Source organism: Dermacentor albipictus, chromosome 1, assembly GCF_038994185.2.
Source record: "Dermacentor albipictus isolate Rhodes 1998 colony chromosome 1, USDA_Dalb.pri_finalv2, whole genome shotgun sequence".
NCBI lineage: Eukaryota > Metazoa > Arthropoda > Arachnida > Ixodida > Ixodidae > Dermacentor > Dermacentor albipictus.
The window spans coordinates 350,492,413-350,509,119 of record NC_091821.1 but is presented as its reverse complement, the minus strand read 5'-3'; the positions used below and the strand labels follow the sequence as shown (position 1 = coordinate 350,509,119).

The following is a 16,707-nucleotide window of genomic DNA, read 5'->3' as shown; positions in this document are numbered from 1 at the left end:
TCAGATATTGTGTCCCTTCTTTTTTTCTCCTGTTTCTTTTTTCCTCGAGATTTCGTGGCTGGCTTTCGCCGTTGAGGGCATTGCAGGGATCGGGAGGTAAGTCGCCTGCCTGGGAATGCCAGTGGACGTGCCTGTCATTTCGTTTTCCTTCGTTATCTTCCTGGAGAAATTTCGTCCGACGTGGGGCTGCGCTATACAGAAAGACGAGGACGCTTGAGACCGGCCGTAAGAGGTCGACGTGACTGATGCTTCCGTCGTGTGCTGTACAGCGAGAAAGTTTAACTCCGTACTTGTGCACAAGTGGGGCGACAGAGATGGATGATGTACAGATGCATCAGTGGATGGCAGTGAGTACCCCGTAACTATAGCCTCAGACGGATAGGCCGTCGTGCCTTTGCAAAGCCTGAAGTTTGCTCGCGCGCGTTGATGGTTTCAGGGTATACGCTAACTTGATGCGAGGGTTACTCAGATGCGTCGGCACGCTTCAAGACAGCCACTCCCTCTTTCTCGGAGTCTATTTGTGGCTGCGTATGCACAGCACTAAAAGGTCGGCGGAGAAGCAGGACTTGAAACTTCGTTGTTTTCCTCTTGACAGCAATTCTGCAGATGAAGGCCTGCAAAGTAGCACTGCAGTCCGAGCAGCTAGGTGTGAATGGGTTATAGGGGTGCATTTATTTATACTGCGGAAAGAGAACGTGATACAGTAAGTAGTTTTAGACACATATGAATTTATTGACTTAGTACACGGACAAAGATTTCTCGCATGTGCAGTAGCCGAACAGTGTATGCTTGGCTCTTTTCGTACTCAGGGTTTATATGCACCCTCTAAATTTTGGCCCGATACTTCTAAAACTCTAAAGTGATTCCTCTGCAGAACCGGTTTAACGTTGTTTCAGAGCGACGTACAGTACCACATTGCTGTAAACGTGACAGTGAAACGCGGAAACGCATGCAATGCAGCTGCCTTTCCAAACGTCACCGTAAGTGAAAGCCGGATCACGGCAACAGCAATTTTTTTTACAACCTTGAACTACACAGTTCCCTGCGCCTCCTAAGCCACAACTGGTGTCGATGAACTTCTCTTTCGATTTTGTTGTTGTTGTGTTTTTCTTTTGAACAGACGGAAAGTTCCAACGTGGTCACGGCATTTAACGTTCATTAGCTGCGTTAATCTTTACCCGTAACCGTGCTGCAAAGTCAGTTTGCAGTGCGTCGTTCCTGACAGCAGTCGCTGTCAGGAACGCTGATAGCTGATAGCAGCAGTCGCTGCAATGTCATGGCAAAGACGCATTGTGCGAGAGAGAGAGGACACTTTAATTTGAGAAAAGCAGAGAGGTCGGTCGGAGAAACGTTGTCTCTGGCCTGCTACTCTGCGCAGGGAAGAGGGAGAATGGTAGGAAAGAAGGGGAGCGGGAGAGCGTTGTTGACAATTATAGTGCACCGTGAACTATGTACACGTGCGATATGCATATACGTTCTGCGCACACACGTAACCCACGTGAGCAGGCATCTGTCATGCATCTCTATAGAGCCTGGAGGTGAGGCCGCTCTCCGCTAAAAATGTCAGGAGCACTCTCGTTGCCGGCAGTGTATCTTTGACTGCTCTTCCATGACTCTTAACATCTTCTGCTCCAAAAGGGGCTTGTCGTCCAAACCAGACAACGTGGTGTTAAGTATATGACGTTCTGTGCGGCAACCAGGGCAGTCCCAGAGATGTGTGAAATCGTCTCCGGAGTATTACATGCACGCATGCCTGACAGGTGGGGTAATTTTCGCGGTCTATCTTAGGGAGATAATGTCGTGTGAAGGCCACCCCAAATCTCAGTCAGTGCCCTAATGTTGCGTAGCGTTGTGCCTGGAGAAAGGAATTTTATTGACTTGGAGTCGGTATATATGCCCTTTGGCTCCTGTACCTGCTGGCACATTGCCTAAGATACCGTAGTGGCTGGGTATGCACTGGATCACTGTGATGTAGTCCTTCTCATGTGCTTGCCACATACGAAAGAGCTGTGCCTACGAAGAGCTTTACGCCAAAGTACTATATAGAAGAAGTAATGAGACTGTGAGTCTACATGCAGCGTTCAAAGATATCGCACATAAGGCGGCAAAACGGGATGCAATCAAATGGCGCAGGTACGGGTCGGTCATCCGTAATATAAGCGAAAGGGCATCCGGAAACAAATAGGCCACTAAGGTGCGAATTCTCGCCCCTAAATTCACACATCGGACGGATTTCCGACTCTCCGCCCTCGCACAGCCCTCATAATTTAACGGCGTCTCTCAGCACAAAGATACACATACGCAAAACAACGGCGCTCACGATCGCCTTGCTCTGTTCTAAGTGCCAGCTTCAAATGCCGCGAAAGTAATTAATAAACGTGCTAGGAGTCCCGCGTCTCTCTCGCAGTTCCGCCTTCCTCGAGACCCGATGATCTACGCCCTCGCAAAGCAGGTCGCCCCCCAATCGGCCGCACGCCGCGCAACACACATCGTCTCGGTCCGTCTGCGCTAGCTTGCGCCAGTGTCTCGCGTCCACACGCTAATCTGCAGGTGCCGCCGGCGGGCGGAAGCGAGACAAAGCGAGATAGGGGGGCGCGAATCGAGGAGAAAACGCCGCGTGCCGTCTCGTCAGCGCGTACGAAAAAATGCTCCTCTCGCGTTGCGCTCCAGCGCTCGTATATAACGGGCTATGGGAGGGCCTCTCAAGGAGGCGGCTCTCTCGTCGTCGGGTTGTTTTTCCGGCTCGCAGAAATGCGCTCAAGGAAACGGCCGCTCGCGCTGTCAGGGAGATGAATCGTGACTCTCCGCGGGCGCCGTCGGCGTGCGCGGATCTGCGAGCTCGTCGTTCGTGAGTTTGAGCGCGCGCGCGTGTAATAAGCGCGGGACGAAATCGCAAGCATTATTGGCGAGAGAGTCTTTTAGCCTCTGGGCCGGCCCCTCTGTCTTCCTCACTAAAACCGTGCAGTATTCTCGAAACTCCAGACTGCATCTTTAGCAAAACGAAGCTGTTGGCAGGTGTCAATGCTTCATCATTTGCCATCTCCACATGTCGGGGCGCCGTGTGGGCAAAGAAAGAATTGGAAAGGAAGCCATTTTTTCATGTGTACAATCGCGCTGTCACAGGGTACGGGGCATCGGATCTGAAAAAACAAAAGTCGCATATTTCTGCTAACTCGGCACACTGCAGAATTCGGAACTGAAACTAGCTGAATTTCAGTATAGGCGACCTGCAGTGCGCTATATTCAGTTCCTACGCGCAACCCGTGCCCGTAATATTTTTGATGTCGGCCGCAGTAAGCGCACCTCTACCGCTCCTCAAAGGAAAGCAACGATCCAAAGAGCCGACTAATCAGGAACCGTTCTGAAGTAAACGCGTCTTGTATGCAGATAGCCGCAGTGTAGAGGAAGTTTCACGCTTTAGGAAAAAACATCGCTATATCCATATGCACGGGTGCATCTAGGAGAGCGACGTAAAAGAGAGCACACTATATACATGGTATCCTCGAAGTTATACTTGTTATAGTTGACGCTTCCTGCGCGCCGAGTTGTCCTTGATGCACCGCCTCGCACCACCAATTCGTTAACCAGTGACCATATAATTATTTCTAGTTAGCAAACCAGCGTGAAAACGTTCGATGAGGAGGTGATAATCCGCCACGCTCCGGCCACTTGATACAAGAACGTCCTTGTATTGAGCCGCAATCAAATTCAACTGGCGCGGCCGGGTATCGGACCCGCTACACCTTGTGCGAAGCTGCAGCGTCGAAAATCGAATTAAAAGCAATGAAGAAAAAAACAAGAGCCCGTTAACAGGACGAAAGAGGAGGAATCGGGCAAGCTACCGCGCTGCCCATACGCCTTTGAAACGTTCTTGATTCGGCCCCTGATTAGCCGGCATCGACTTAAACTTTCACAACGTTGCACGGTTTTATGCGGCGGGGTACGGTACATACGCGGCAGAGTAAGAATCTGGAACGGGAGCGGAGAACTCCGCCTCGTGCAGCAGCAGCAGCATGCGTGCACACCAACAACGCCGAGGCGCTTCGAGAGCTTCGTTTACACGTTACCGTGAGGGCCGGACCAGACTTTTCTCCGTTCTTTTGTTCTTGCTTTTCTTACTTCCACCTCGCATCGACGCAGCACGGGAAGGCCACGTAGGAGCGCGGGCGGTCGCCGATCGCACGAAGGCATCGTGCGTGCTCGCCCATGTTCGTTGGCATGTCGCGCGCACGTCCGAGTGGCTAACTTGCGCCGCGCCCTCGATCACCGCTCACGGTTGCCCGGTCCGATTCCGGTGGCCGAGGGCGTGTCTCTCTCCGGGGCGGGGGGGGGGGGGGAGTTGTGCAGTACACATACGCAAGCGAACGCGCGTTGGACGCGATCATCGCTGCCCGCTCAACGGGCCCCCGTTTCTTTTCTTCTATTGCGACATTGTGGAGCAGACGCCCCGCACCTCTTGGTACACTTACAAGGACGGACAGGGCGAACGCTGTCCACGACGTCTAAGGTTCATTAGCCACGGAGCGGCGTTACCATTGAGGCAGCGGACGCGACGCCAGTGACCGCTTTCGCCGCCAAATGTTGCGATGTCGACAGCGCATGATGCGAGATGCAGTAGTTCGAGAAATATGTGACGGTTCTTTAGTAGCAGTCTACAATTGATTCAACGCATAATCTAAAAGAAAAGAAAGAAACAAAGGAAATATAAGGTATTATCTCTTTATATACACGTCTGCAAAACTAATAATTAAAAAAGAAGAAACAGGAAGAAAGGTGCCCTGTGTGCCTCTTGTATTGAATAGACTATGTTTCTAACTGTTCCCCAGTTCCATTTACTTCGTATAGGGTGGTTGAGAGGACTGCTCTTTGTGGGTTGAAACGAGAGCACTGACAAAGAAGGCGCGCGATTGTTTCATTGCACCCGCAGAAGTCACTAAGTGGGCTGTTGGCCATTCCGATAAGGAAAGAGTACGCATTTAAAAATGCGCCCTACGACAGAAAACAAGACCCTTGGAAACTGGCCTACGCGAACATCAGCGCGATCCGCTATGAAGGCGCTCCTGCGGTACTTAAAAGACATGGGACTTTCTGACAAATTGTGTCTGTACACTGTGTGACGTAGGACTGTACGGTGACACTGCGTAAGACTAGGAACGCCTTTGCGGGCTGCGTGACAGTGCCCACAGAAACAGTTCGTGTGTATGTGCGCGCGTGTGTGTAGGTTTATTTTAATTCCTTTTAATATTTTTATCCTTCTCTCTCTCACCTATCGCATCCCCTTGCCCCTCCCCCAGTACAGGGCAGCCAACCGGAGATAAGCTCTGGTTAACCTCCCGGTCTTTACTTTGTCTTGCTCTCTCTCTCTCTACTTCGCATACTCCCATCGCAACAACAAAGCAAGTCTTTGAATGAATTGATTGCAACAATCCTTGTCTTTGCAATTATTTAAGCGTATAAATAACCGAAAGAAGCTTGACCGAGCATATATATAGAGTACGTGCGCGAAGAAAGAGACCGAACAATGATTTTGATGTGAATAACGTAAAGCACATTTTCTAGAAAAGTGACGCGCATCCTCATAACTTGAAGCAGACAGAATAATGTTTTCATTATTTGCTTATTTATTTATTTTTACGTACTAAAGTGGCGCCTGCGCTATGAGCGGTGCCAGGATGGGTAGCTCCGGATTTATTAATAGAACGTTGGTCGGAATTACGAATTCCAATCGTTTCTTTATTTTAATTGAGCTGTGCGTCACTGATGGGATTGCCTATTCATCGGGTCGGATGATAGGAAGAGAACTGAAGAGACACAAGAAAATGATTACTGTATATAACGAAATCTCTAAAGCGCCGGCAAATAATTATCGCTCCAGAAGGCTTGGATCTGTGCTTCCGACGGAGAGAGAACAGCGAGCACATTTCACAGAGCTTCAGCTACCATATATGTATAAGCCAGAAAGCAGAGTGGTACGCAAATCTAAATACCGGCATTGCCAATTGGGGGGTGACGGAACGCTGGGTTCGTTCCGCATCAGGGCGTGTGCGGAGTGGCGCGTTCGTTGGAGCGCGCAGAAAAATTGCCTGCCCGCTAGCGTATCTGCATGAGTGATCGCGTCGTGCTCGATGACACAAATGATAACGGAGTGCGTCTAGCCGGTCTTGCGTCCCGCATACAAAGCATCACTTCACTTGGGAACACAGAGCGACGCTGGTTTAAAACGTATAGTCGCGTCGATGTTATGCGCAGATAACATACCACAACTCTCCTCTTTTCATTTCTTGCTTCGCTCCCGTGATAGCCGTGTTTGTTGGTCGGGCATTCTAGTTTCTTGGCATTAAAACGAAGCGACGGCGTGCAGAACAAGGAAGCCGGTGGGACAGTTAATTAAAGGGGCTGAACGTATACCACGTAGAAAGAATGCATTATGGTAACACGTGTCGTTCTCATTATTAAAGAATATAAACGTGGTCATCCCAACTGCCAGCCTCTGTAAAAGTGTGTAGACTGCGGTACAGTTTGTACTGAAAGAGTGAAGTTACCGTTGCTGCCAGTATAACGGTTGTGCAGTAGAGATAGAGATATAGAAGCAAGAACAGGCAGTGAGTTTAACTAGATTCACGTCCGGTTCGCTACCCTGCACTAGGGGAAAGAAATAAAGGGGCAAGGAAGAGACCAGAACGTTCATCGTTGCATGTGTGACCGCGAAAAGAGTGCAATGCTATTTGCGAAAAATGACACACCTGTCTAGCATTATACTCGCTAGTAGTGACGCGTATGGGGGCAGTTAGATCGCAGTTCAAGCGAATGGGAACGTGAGGCTCCGAGATGTACCTTCAAGCCTGCATATAGAATTCGTACACGAGTAGTGGTTTCGCGTATAGCTGTTTACACGTTCCCCATAGCATAACACTACAAGAACCAGGGATATTATTTTGGACATCATCGAATTCTGCTATGTTCTCAAATTCTGTCATGGCATCCTGAGACAATCGGAGCTGAGTTACGATGATAATTTCTACAATACGGCGCAATTCGCCAATTTCCGGAAAAGCGCCCCAGCAGGCGTATAATATTAATCCGGATGTGAATTGAAATTGAATTGAATTATTGGCTTTTACGTGCCAATACCACGACTTAATTATGAGGCACATCGTAATGGGGGACTCCGAATTAATTCTTGACCACCAGAGGATCGTTAACCTGGACGTGAGTATATAGCATTGACGGTATAACATAGCACTAATCACGTGCTAGTCCAAGATGGCATTACCGTAAAACGAGACATGTTTGTCAAATGTGTCTTCTAAATGATTATGGAAAGACGGGGGAAAAATAAAAAAAGAAAGAAGTAGAATAAAGGAAGGAAACAGACAGGCAACGAGTGTAATGCTTTTGTCCGTGTTAATCCTCGGTTACGTTCCTTAGATAAACGTGCATAGAAGCTAGCCGTAAACGTTCAACGGTATCACTCTGGCTTTAATTACGCCAGATTACTATGACAATATGTCGATTTCCTTCGCGAAGCGTGGTCAATGTGGCATGCTGACAAGAAGTCAGGCTATGTAAATTAAATAGACGGGAGAATTATTCGACGCGGACACGCCCAAACATCCCGCGTATATTACCAGGGCCCGGACCCATACATTATACGTCCGGTCACGTATAGCTAGCACTGAAAGGGCAACTCCGGCGATATTGCGATGTCTACTAATCTGAATAAAATTTTGAATATATGTTCTCTTTTGCACTCTGATTATCCGTGCCAAACTATATGGCTGCAAGTCATTTAGTTTTCCTGAAAATGAATTTTAAAGATTGGTTGCGTTCCCGACTCATGACTTGACCGCCACAGTCGCTGAAATCATCGCTTAAATCGCCGCTGTCTAGTTCGAAACTCTGTAAAAGCTATCTGTGTCGTCAGTAGACATAATGAGCTTCGCTTCTTCGACGTTAGCGCCACGTGCACTGCGTGTTTAGCACGCGTTATGCGTGCTTACATTATGGTAATGTATGACCTGACGTCATTGACTCGATCATCGTAACGTCACCCGAAGCAGATACCTGTTTCGGTTTCGGTATATAGTTTATTGGTTATTTGAAATTATTGACGAATTTCTAAGCAAACTGAACCACTTTACCGGTGACAGGACTGTCAATGCAATTTGAAAATCACAATATCCTGATACGGTTAAAAAAACGCCGGAGTTGCCTTTCAACGACGAGTCATCTTGTCAAAGTGTTAATCCTGAATTGGGACGCCCCACTTCTTTGACACTTCCACCTTAACCCTACCAGATGTCGGTGCATTAAGTGCGCAGACAGGGATCATGACATGATTCACTGGCTACAATGTGCGCCGCAAAGCCGAATTGACCATTCAGCGTCTTCCACTGTCATCCCCTGAAGACGACGGCGTCTCCCAACGCACCAAAGCTAAATCGAACACATTATCAGATTTCCAGTTTTTAACACGGGAAATTGAGGATCTTCACTGTAGAACACACCTGTCTTCCTTAAAGCTAGAGGTGTTCGAATAGGGAAATTTCTGAGTTGAATGCGAATATTCGAGAAAAACGGCCTTGCAATATCTACCGAATGTTTTCTCATCTGTAAACGAGGTGAAATAGAAATGTTGCGTGGAATTCGCTCAGTAAATATAAAAATAAATGGCTTGTTTACGTTATTTGACACATGCACATAATGCCTTTCGCAACTGTACGTCCGGTCAACTGAGGAGATAGTAAGCGACAAGCTGGTTCCAGTTATCTGGTGCTCAAGCGAACAGCACCTCACCAGACGCACACATGGTGTTAATTGTGCTCGTTGACGGCGATTACTTAAGTACTGCACATTGTTTTAAAGGGCTGTAAACATCGTGAGACTGGAAAATGATAGCTTCCTTTGTGTGACTCGAGACAACAAATTTGTAGACTGTGTAAAAGCTAGGGATTCTTGTCAGACGACCAGAAATAATTTGGCACTCGCCTCACGTGTTCGTTCGGGAACTGCTGCCTCTGAGCAACAACCGCAGCTCTCCTCTAATAGAATCAACCTGAAGAGTCCGCACTTGTATCGGTTATTCTTCTATCGAGGCTCCGATATGTGATCTTATCCCTCATATTCAAACAGAAACGAATCTTCAGCAATTTGGAATAGTGAATAGTCAAATTGAATACGAATGGAGCTCTAAAGACTATTCGATCCGCATTCGGAATTTCGAATATTAGCACATACTTACAAGTTAACATTTGTTGATGCAGTGATTCATGATTTTGCTTCGGAAAGAAAAGCAAATTTAGAAAACTATCGTCTCGTCGTTACTGCTTATTAATTAGAAGTTACGCGTGTTTCGGCCGTCATCTTCGAACAGGTGGTAAAATATGCAGTAACAGCAGGAATACCGATATAACATGAGCGTGAATCACCACGTCATCCCTAACAGAAGCAATGGTCTTGCATAATATAGTTTCCTTGAGGTCGCAAAACGCTCTGGCAAGTAACGGGCAATGAGCATCGAATTAAGTGATGATGATTGGCAGACATAGAGTGACGCGCAACTTTCGAAAATTACTACGGTGAATAAGCCACAGAGAAGAAGATAACAAAACGGCAATGGTTAGCAGCATTCGGGAAGAGCATGCCCTCAAGCTCAGGCATTGCAAGTGAATCTTGAGCACTGGAAACCACAGCTGCAATTTCATGAACACGCGCGCAGACGAAGTGGAGTTGAGGCTCAAAAGCTGTTCATGCACGAACATTTATTCTTTTAATACAAACAGCGTTCTTATTTTACGAATATGTCGTGTTCTTTCCATAAGGTACAACATATAGCGTTGGTCTTGCTCATAAGTATACCCTAAAGGTACTATACTACAGCTTCTGGCGTGCAGTCAATTAAAACACTGCAAGAAAGAGTCATTTGTCAGCTGCCCTTAATGGAACAAGCTTGAGCTACACAGGCTCATTGACCGAGAACGATAATATCGCGGAAACCGGGCGGAACATTCACGTGACCACAGTCACTAGTCGAAGCAGGGACGCATGTTCTCAAACCACGACAAAGCCTACAGAATATGGGAACCAAGTAGAGCCACTCCACATAAAGCTGTCTCCACGCGGCTTTCCCGACAACATCGCAGTTTCCCTCAAATAGCGAAGTGCTCAGTGACTGGGATAGCGAGCGCACTCCGGATACTCGCCGACTATCTTAATTCCTATTTATACATTTCCTTGAGTTCATCTATTCTTCCTAGTATATATTCCCTTCGCGCATCGGCAGTGTTAACAATAGGAGGCTTGTAAGTGCTTTATTAGTGCGCAGAAAGATACCCTTAAGCGTAATATCACATCCCTCAATGGATGGACAGGCCCGTGGACAGATAGTGCGACGCGGGCTGACAGCTCGCGCGTGAGACTCCTGCCGTTATCGATGCCGATGGCTTACTGATATACCGTTCACGTGTGACCGATGGTCTCGTGTAGCAAACAACCCTCGGGCACAGTCTCTAACCACGGGGTGATTGTTTGCCGAGTAAGTATAATCTTCATCGTAATCCTATTTATGTCCACCGCAGGATGAATACCTTTCCCAGCGATCTGCGAATACCCTAACCTTGCGCCAGCTGACATCATCTTATGTCTGCAAATCTTTTAAATTCATCATACCACCTATTTACCTGCTGCCCTCGACAGCGCTTCTCTTCTTTCGGTAAACACTTTGTAACTCAAATAGACCACCGGTTGCTTCGCCCGATGCATTACACGGCCTGCACAAATCAATTCTTTTCCCTCTTAATGTCAACTGGAATATTCCCTGTTCCACCACTGCTCACCAACCACTGCTCGCCAGCAGGTTCCCCTGTAGGTGCACTGCACTGGTGCGAATGGGTAGGGCGTCGAAAATCTAGCGGCACACGGTGATTAGTCATGGGACGCATTCAATCTTGTCAGTAGGTCCTGTAACGGGCCGCTCACCTGTGCCTGTTGGAGGAGCTGGCGGCGAGCTGTTCACGAGAGGGGCGGCTATCCACGGTCGACTGCGACATCGCGTTCGAGGGCGGCACACGCGTTCTCTGCGAGCCGGCTCCGGCGGGCGGCCGCCGTTGTTTGGGCGCCACCGCGTCGCCGCGGGCCGCGCGAGTACGCGCCGTAGCCGCACCCTCCTCTCCCGCTCTCCTCCTCGCGGCCGCGCGAATTTTCGCTCTCACGGGATCTCCTCCGCCCAGCCGAAGCCTTCGTACGTCGCGCTTCTTCGTATGTTATGCCTGCGTAAGCACAGTGGAAAAGACGAAGAGGCCGGTCAGTTGCTTAGTTAGTTAGTTAGTTAGTTAGTTAGTTAGTTAGTTAGTTAGTCTGTCAGTTAGTTAGTTAGTTAGTCAGTTAGTTCGTTAGTTAGTTAGTTAGTTAGTTAGTTAGTTAGTTAGTTAGTTAGTTAGTTAGTTAGTTAGTTAGTTAGTTAGTATAGAAAAAGTAGCAGTTGTGGTAGTAGCCGTCGTCGTCGGAGGAATAGTATTGCAGTAGTCCCATTTGTGGCAGAAGGGTACAGGTACATGTGTATAGTGTGGGCATCGGTTCGGTGCCGGCCGTCGCAAATCACTAGCTGCAATGCAGCAGCAGCAGCAGCAGCAGCAGCAGCAGCAGCAGTAGTAGTAGTAGTAGTAGTAGTAGTAGTAGTAGTAGTAGTAGTAGTAGTAGTAGTAGTAGTAGTAGTAGTGGAAGAAGAAGAAGAAGAAGAAGAAGAAATAAATTTACTCTCCCTCTCCCAACGTTGCGACACGTATAGCTACTGATAGGAAGTTTCAACTTCGCCAACATACGAAATCGAGGGTCATTTCCTCGATCCGCCTCTCACGTTGGAATTCACGCGTCGACGGGCAGCTCTAGATTTCCCCGGAAAGATATATACCGCCGCGCGTTCGCAGCCCGCGTCGCTTTTTATCTCGTGCCGCGCTTTGTTTCTGCTGCGGTGTGTCCCCCAAAAGCTCGCCTGAGTTATGCCGCCCATTACAACGTTGCGCGGAGCCAGACCCTCCATTATCTGTGGTTTGCCGGCCAACGTCCAGGCGGCCGCGCCACACATCGAGAGCGGTACAAGGCGTTCGCTTGTCGTGTACGTAGATGCGGGGCCGCCGTCACAACAACGGACCGACGCTTGTTGGTTTGAGGACGCACGGCCGAGGCTCGGTATCACCATTTCTCGGCCGCGTCGCGCCGCAATTTCGGACATGCGTGGTCGGAGCGATCTCGTCTTTCTTGCGTTTCTCTCCCCCCCCCCCCAACCCCTCCGTTCTTGTTCTCTCAAATTAGTCCAGTGGACCGTGCGACCCCGAATAACTCTGACGAGGAGACGTTGTGGCCAGCGATAGAGAGACGCACTGCGGACACCTTGCTTCAGACTGGCCCGAGAAGTACTTTGAACGCTGCAGAGGATACTTTCAGCAGCTGCTTATCATGCAGGTTAACCGTTCGCTAGCTTGGCGAATCGAGTGCAAGCCTGAGGTTCTTGCGTCGAGAGGTTGGCGCTATGTAGTGCGTTTGAGGAAATAGGTAACGGGGCAGCGCTGGAGGGCCTATAGACCAATGATGTCATTCTAACGTACAAGTTCGAACACCGGGCTACTGATGATGCCTTCTCGGTTAGTTGGCGTTTGTTTTGAGCATATCAACATGCAATGGTGTGCAGTGCTAGGGAGAAACCAGTATGGGCTTTGTGAACTAGGACTCGGCTACCCTTTCGACAAGTGGAGACCATGGAGCATCTCCCGACCCTCTATAAGTTCGAGAAAAAGACGGGAACGAATAACTTGACACCGCTTGTCGCGGCTTTACCCTCGCCACTTCCCCCATCCAGCCTTCATAGCGCCCTCCACTGCCTATTTATTTATTTATTTATTTGCACTACTAGCTGCCACACCATTTTCCACATAGGCGCATGACCTATGCTGGCGAACAAATGGTTATACGGTAAGTTGTTCGTTCCGGAGCGCATTATGACATTCCTCGTTTTTGTGCAGTAAAATCTCGCCTGTACCGTCGCAGCACAACACGGCTTCGACGGGAAGGATTGCTGTTTGTAATATCCGGTAAGGAGTGTCGTTCAGTTCTGAAGCAAGCTTATGTCGAACTCCCAGTAGCAACACTGTAGTCGTGCAAGGACACACAGTTCTTCCCACACACGACCCACGCTATCTATAACGAAAGCTAGTGCAGTGTGTCCAGTATGGTGGTGGTGGTGGTGGTGACTATGATGATGATGATGATAATGATGATGATTTCAGACATTGACACATATCCCCAACGGTGGACTGGCCAGGAAGCGGATGTTAGAAAGATGACAATGGACAGGTTACATGTTTACAACTAATGCCGCCGCGACGCGGAGCGGCGTAAAGAATATATGGGCAAAGAAAAGAAAAGCATTTCACTCTTGCCACTTGGCGGCTTGAAGAAACTTCCCAAAAATTTGCACAGGTTATTATTATTCAAAAAATATCAGCGCTCCCAATCTTCGCAAACGTTTCCCGAATGTTTTTTTTTTCTTCCTTCTTCCTTCGCTTCACTATAGGCTGGATCAAAAAAGAAATTCGGGAGCCGCTGTAATGTCCACGAGCGCAGACACATCAACGAACCGAAAGCCGCCGTCGACGACAGTTACGCCCATGCACCGACGCTCGCCCAGCCAGATTCTCACGTAACCGCGGGCGTATTTATAGTACACACGTACGCGTACTATATACACACACCGGACCGAGCGAATATAGTTTCTCTCCGAAGGGCGTCGACATTGATCCCATTCTGTCCCGCGCCGCAGCTGCAGCGCGTGGAGCGGGTGCGAGTGCGTACGTGTGCCCACAGCGTGGTCATGCCAGGAGAACGGGTCATGCTGCGGCAGCATAGAGCGAGCAGTCCTCTTCCAGAATATTCAAGGCGCAGTTCGCACAAGAGAAGACTGCGCGCCCGGACTGCAAGGAGCGAGGCGAGAGCTATGTAGCATACACCGCCGGCCACTCGTGCGCGGAACGGCCGGACCTGGGAATTGGCCCGCGCCCGACTGCTGGCCCAAATACTGCCCGCCCCGACGCGCCGCCACACGCGATGCGTCGGACTGTGAAAGGCGCGGCTCGCGAGAAGTAGACGCTCCGTGCTTATTTTTTTTCGTCTCGCGTCGAGAGGGAATCGCCCGTCTCCATTCAAAGCGTCGTCTTTTCCTCGTCCCGCTGTCCTCCGGGTCACTCGCATCTTTCGCGATCTTTATTTCGGTTGGACGCGACAGCTGCAAGAAGAGTCAAGAGCGGTATTATGCGTGGTGGGCGTCATAGACATCTCGTGGGTCTACGATGCAGAAAGCCATATAATCGGTCTGCATCTTTGTCTACCGGCTCATATGTGTGACCTTTTGCGACTGAATGACGAACTCTCGAGTTTGAGTTTGCGTGTATTATGTCTCCTCCTCCTCCTCCTCCTCGTCGTATATTTTGTCACCTTTCTTTCCTCTCTCATTGAAATGCACAGCCAAACGGGGCCTCATCCTGGTTATAACCTCCTTTCATTTCCCCTGTCGTATCGCTCCACCTTCAGGCAATGTTCTGAAAATCTGACAATGCATGTTCGACTAGCAGCCGTCTTCTTCATATTAATAGGGGGGTAATATACCAGAACATTTTATAGATTTTGGCGAAGAATGTGAATGTTGTTTTCGAAAGGAAAGACGACACACTTGAAGGCATGCACAAAAAGAACACCGTCCCTGCTTGCAGCCTGTTGTATTTTTACGGCACAAACACTTGAGGTATCTGCGGCTCTGCAGTGCGCAGAAAGGACGAGTCTGAAGAAAGAAAGAAAGAGGAGAAAAAAGAGAGAAAAATATTGAATGAATGAATGAATGAGTGAATGAATGAATGTACGACTATTAGAAATTGCAGGCGTTTCCGTAGTGCAGTGCATTTTTCTACGTTGCAAAGAAAGCACTTTCAGAATGTCGACAATACAATCCTAAAAAGGAAAAGCAACGAAGAAATCAAAATTGTTCTTGAAAGCGAATTACGAGAGTCTCTTAGTCCGACTAACGGCCGAAACAGGATAGTTGGTCGTCGGGTAAAAACAATGGCAGCGAGATAAGGCGCGATAAATTCGCGAATATAATTTTATCTCTCTAAGCAAATCGAAAAGAGAAGTAGCATTTACAAATCTACAATGAAAGAGGGACGCTTAGGAGCTGCCGGCTTCGGGCGGCTTTTCTTCGCCGTCCGACAGCGGCGTGGCGACGAAGCTGACGCCCGACTTGGAGACGACCAGCTTGCGCCCCGGTCCACCCTGCTGGCGCCGCTCGCTGCGGTCCGCGCCCGAGCGCTGCGCCTCGGCCTCCAACTGAGCCCCAGGAGCCGTGGGCATCGCCGACGTGTCCGACGGGGCCGCCGCTGCGTCTGGCGGCTGCGCGATCGTTATCGATGAATGAAGGAGGTAAGGGAAGTAAAAATGAGAGGCAACTGTTTGGGGCGAGTTGCGCGCATAGTAATAAATTAGGGCGATATTGCGCACAAATGGCACAATATCTGTCTTATCACCGCAGCTCTGTGCGCAATTTTATGACAACGAGGCGAAAACATCGGCCAAGCAACACCTCCTGAGATTTGAATGAATGAATGAAAATGAATGAATGAATGAATGAATGAATGAATGAATGAATGAATGAATGAATGAATGAATGAATGAATGAATGAAGTGGTCCGTTTGTTTCTCTTCGACTACTGATGCACCCGCGATCGAAGTAAGCCAAGCAGTAGCTAGTCACCGCCTGTGTTGTTTCGTTTCCATTCATTGTTCGTACACAGATCTCTTTACTGAGCGGTGTTTCATCGTTTATGATTGGCATTAAAAAAAAATATTTTTCTCCCTCGCTTCAATGTGGCACTCACTGTCTCTTCGGCGCCGACAACAACATCGGAGGGGCGCTGGTCGCCACTGTGGCTTTCTCCTTCTTCGCCGGAGGACTGTCCCTGGATGGGGCCGTCGGTCGCGTCCTCGTTCAAGGTGACCACTGCTTCGATGTTCTGGCTCTTGAGGTACGCGTGGTAGCGCAACCTCTCGTCGGGGTCCCGAGGACCCCAGTCGTCGCTGAACTTCATCGCCGCGTCGTAGTCCTGCGCCGGCAGTGGCCGCGGTCGCATGTTTGCTATAAAGTCGTGTAACAGCCGCACCTCGAAAAAAAAAATGAGGAAGATAGAAAGACGAGCGGACGTGAGATAAGAAAATAATTATGGCGTACTGGAATCGTACTATCCAGTAAAGCTTCGTTGCTTCTGCGCACTTAGCGGCAGCAAAACATGTCGACGTTTAAAGCCACTCACCCATTCAAAGACGTAAAGGTGGTACACGCAGAAGGCAACAACAATCGCCAGGCCTATAAATACGAGCGTTACACCAACGCAGGTCCCCCAGACGGGTAGGTCGTGCCCGGCTATCTTGAGTTTCTCGAAGAACACGGCGTTCGTAATGCAAAGGCCCTGCAAATAATGCAAATAAAGAGCGCAGTGGCGGGACTCACGAAGCGCAAATAAAAGCTTACCATCGCCATCGAAAAAAAAAAAAAAACCTGCGCCCCACATACCTATAATATTTAATAAATCCCATATGACGCATGGAAACCTGCGGGGTTTCCGTATAAGCTCCCATATGTATCACGTGGAATTATTGGATGTGGGTTTT

General features: G+C 48.9%; 2 protein-coding genes across 5 annotated transcripts in view; both read right to left on the bottom strand.

The window, feature by feature from the left end:
- LOC135909643 (beta-1,4-mannosyl-glycoprotein 4-beta-N-acetylglucosaminyltransferase-like) overlaps positions 1–11,231 on the bottom strand; it is a 37,275-nt gene extending 26,044 nt beyond the window's left edge. For both annotated transcript variants that reach the window (XM_070531793.1, XM_065441665.2), the window contains exon 1: positions 10,978–11,231. The gene's annotated coding sequence lies outside the window, so the exon portion shown is untranslated. The remainder of the gene's footprint in view (positions 1–10,977) is intronic.
- Positions 11,232–14,490: 3,259 nt separating this feature from the next.
- The window catches only part of LOC135909642 (sodium-dependent proline transporter-like), a 29,993-nt gene continuing 27,776 nt past the window's right edge, over positions 14,491–16,707 (bottom strand). The window contains exons 14-17 of one of the 3 annotated variants that reach the window (XM_065441662.2): positions 16,350–16,505; positions 15,918–16,199; positions 15,187–15,432; positions 14,491–14,827 (exon numbers count right to left, since the gene is read on the bottom strand). In XM_065441662.2, coding sequence (XP_065297734.2) covers positions 15,211–15,432; positions 15,918–16,199; positions 16,350–16,505 — 660 coding nt within the window. In that variant the 3' untranslated portion in view covers positions 14,491–14,827; positions 15,187–15,210. Of the gene's footprint in view, positions 14,828–15,117; positions 15,433–15,917; positions 16,200–16,349; positions 16,506–16,707 lie in introns of those variants that run through there. The other 2 variants (XM_065441660.2, XM_065441664.2) reach the window with 2 other exon arrangements.